This window comes from Chiloscyllium plagiosum, chromosome 15 (genome assembly GCF_004010195.1).
Source record: "Chiloscyllium plagiosum isolate BGI_BamShark_2017 chromosome 15, ASM401019v2, whole genome shotgun sequence".
NCBI lineage: Eukaryota > Metazoa > Chordata > Chondrichthyes > Orectolobiformes > Hemiscylliidae > Chiloscyllium > Chiloscyllium plagiosum.
Genome location: NC_057724.1, coordinates 77,430,293 through 77,433,272, shown reverse-complemented (window position 1 = coordinate 77,433,272; position 2,980 = coordinate 77,430,293). Strand labels below are relative to the sequence as shown.

Sequence of the window (2,980 nt, the reverse complement as noted above, 5' to 3'; positions counted from 1 at the left end):
GGAGCCCGCAGCACGGTCCAGGATTTCTGTCGCTTTCCGCGCGCATACACACACAAAGCTCAGATTTTAGTGCAAGTTACACTAATCAATGAATTGAAAAGCTTTTACTCTAAACGGCGCTCCCCGGGGAAGTTGGAGCGAATGATTACTGAAAATATTCGTTTGAGAGACAAATTAATAAAAAAGAGTCGGTCTCAGTGAGGAATGTTTTTTAAATTGAAACCACTTGTTGCATTGTTTGTCCTGTGTCTCGGTTGAGCGAGTTTAAACTGGGGTAGACAATCCGATTGGAGGGACTGGATTCTTTCTGATCAGTATTTAAAGGGCCTCAAATCGAGTTCTAAATCCAACCTTAACAGGTAGTTTAACATCAAGAAAACGCAACCAAGGCTGGAGATGAATTGTACGATTTTTAATTCGTCTAACCAGACTATCTGTGAAACTAGGCACAATTGCAACCGATTGGCACTTGTTACCGCTCGTTAGCAGTTCGTTATCAGCGCCAGGAAAAGGGTGGGGGTGGGGGAGGTGTGGAATGAATGACGGAATTCCACCCTCAATCTCAAAGAATAAGGAAATTTCTTTCTACATCTTTCAACTGTCAGGGGTTTTTAAATGGAGCGCCCAATCCGCCAATCAGAAATAGAAATCCAATTCTAAATCTGAAAGGAGCGATCGCGAAAACAATATAAGAGTCCGTAGAAATCTTTACATATCGATAAAAGATCCGCTTGACCACTCAAGACATAAATTGTTCATCAGTTTTTAAAAAAAACATTAGGAGTGCCAATACAAGAATCCGGGTCGCGTGTGTCGTTTTGTAAAAAAAACAAATTTATTCAACCTCAGTTCAGGAACAAGAGCCGGAGATTTCTTTTTAATTATAAAGAAAACTTATTAGTAAACTAGAACATCTCTTCAATATATAGTTACTCAATCGACATGGTAGATACTGCCATTCAAAAACACAAACCCCAGAAACCGGGAGTAGGGTCTAGATATAGCTTAAAACGTTCACAAGCCTGAAAAGGTGTAACACAAAATACTATAAATTAAAACTCTGCGTTGCGACCCGCACTCTTAAAACCTAAAAAAAAACAAGGGAGAGGGCCAAACAGGTTAAAAACAAACCCTACAAAAAGGTATAATTTTTCCGCATGGTTTTGAAACAAGCTGAATGACACATTAAAAGTTATTTACAGATACAAGGAATTAGGTAAACATTTTCCAAACTCTTCCCCGCCCTCCCCCCTGCCCCTCGCAGTTCCGCTGCCTGTAAATCTGACGGCATTAGAAGTCCCAAAAAAGGCTTTAATATAAAAGTCGGCATCTAAAAGGAGTCTCGCCCGTGTAGAAACGTTGATTGTCTCAACTGGAGAGAGAAGAGGAAAAACTTCAGCATTCAGAAACCAATTTCTTTTTTAAAAAACTCTTTAAAAGGTTGTTATGCCGCGGAATACTTCCTTCAGATAAGAGATCTCTTTCTCTCTGTCTCACACACACACACAAACCACAACATTTTCAATCGGGATTGGGGAAAAGAGTGGGAATAACATGCCTCTCAAATAACTGAGTTTTGTTTAAATGTCTGTAGAAATCGGGGAGAGTTTGGGTTGTTTGTGTGCGTGTGTTTCTTAATTTGTTTTGCTTAAATGTGTGTTAGGGGCACTGTCGAACTCACCCCTGTGCCGGGTATAGCTGAATTCTGATAGTGTTGGTGAACACTGTGCAGTCTGCTGCTCTGGGCGGACGGGTCGCCAGCATCGCCTCCTGGAGGGAGATACATACTAATCATGTCCCGGAGATCTCCCAGGCAAGCTCCCCGGGAGTGGGGGGTGAGCGGGGGTGGTGTGGTTGGCTCTGTTTTCACCATGGAGCTGATTGTATTCTGCTGCCCATAAGCCGGGGACATGCTGTAGGTGGAAGCGGCGTTCATGTAGTTCTGGGCGCTGGACATCATGGGGCTGTACTGCAGGCTGGCCATCTCATAGCGGTGCATCTGCGGGATCTGGGGGCTGTTGATCCCTGGATGTTGGGAGTAAGCTAACTGATCCTGCATGAGCGGGTAAGTCCCGTTGGCCCAGCCGTTCATGTGAGAGTAACTCTCCATTCTCTGACTCGCTCCCACGCTGTTGTTCACTGGCACCGCTCCCGGAGAGAGCAGCCCGCCAGGGAGGGAGTATTTGTCCTTTTTGATGAGGGTTTTGGTTTTCCGCCGCGGTCGGTATTTGTAATCCGGATGTTCCTTCATGTGCAAAGCTCGGAGCCTCTTGGCTTCGTCAATGAACGGCCGCTTCTCAGCATCCGACAGAAGTTTCCAGTCGGCCCCTAGTCTCTTGCTGATCTCCGAGTTGTGCATCTTCGGGTTTTCTTGTGCCATCTTTCTCCTCTGGCCCCGGGACCACACCATGAAGGCGTTCATGGGCCTTTTCACGCGGTCTGGGTTCGCTCCCGGATTCTTGTTGTTGTTCCCTGGAGCGGAGCTGCCGACCGCCCCCGTGTTGGACTGGGAAACAGCCGGCTTCAGATCGGTTTCCATCATGCTGTACATTGGAGCGACTCCGGGGCAGATAGCACACGCTAGGAGCGAAAAAACCAAAACAAAAAAAAACAGACACAAACGGAGGAAGGGGGGAGGGGGGAGGGGGGGTGAGGTGAAGGGGGGGGTGGGGAATACAGAGTTCCCTCAGGCGACTCCAGCAAACTGAAGACGCACTGATCAAGGACGGCACCGAAATTCTTCTGCCAAACTTGCTCTGGCTGAGGAGTTAATAGACACCTTTCCATGTGATGTAGAGTGACAGCCTAGCAATGAGTTGCTGCCAGCCAATCACAGCTCCCTCCCAGGACAGGTCCCTCATCCAGGGCTGTTTGGGAATGGGAGCAAATCATCCTCACCCCCACCCTGCCTCACACAGACTCACACACACACCCACCCACCCCTCACACACCCCATCCCCTACATAAATTTACAACCCAC

General features: G+C 47.1%; 1 protein-coding gene across 1 annotated transcript; it reads right to left on the bottom strand.

Annotated features, from left to right (window-relative positions):
* Positions 1–486: 486 nt before the first annotated feature.
* On the bottom strand, positions 487–2,907 carry sox3 (SRY-box transcription factor 3). Its single transcript, XM_043705183.1, has 2 exons — positions 1,682–2,907; positions 487–1,372 (listed from the first exon to the last, which is right to left on the bottom strand). Exons 1-2 carry the CDS (start codon positions 2,549–2,551, stop codon positions 1,331–1,333), a joined length of 912 nt encoding a protein of 303 aa, XP_043561118.1. The 5' UTR covers positions 2,552–2,907; the 3' UTR covers positions 487–1,330.
* Between the last annotated feature and the right edge of the window lie 73 nt (positions 2,908–2,980).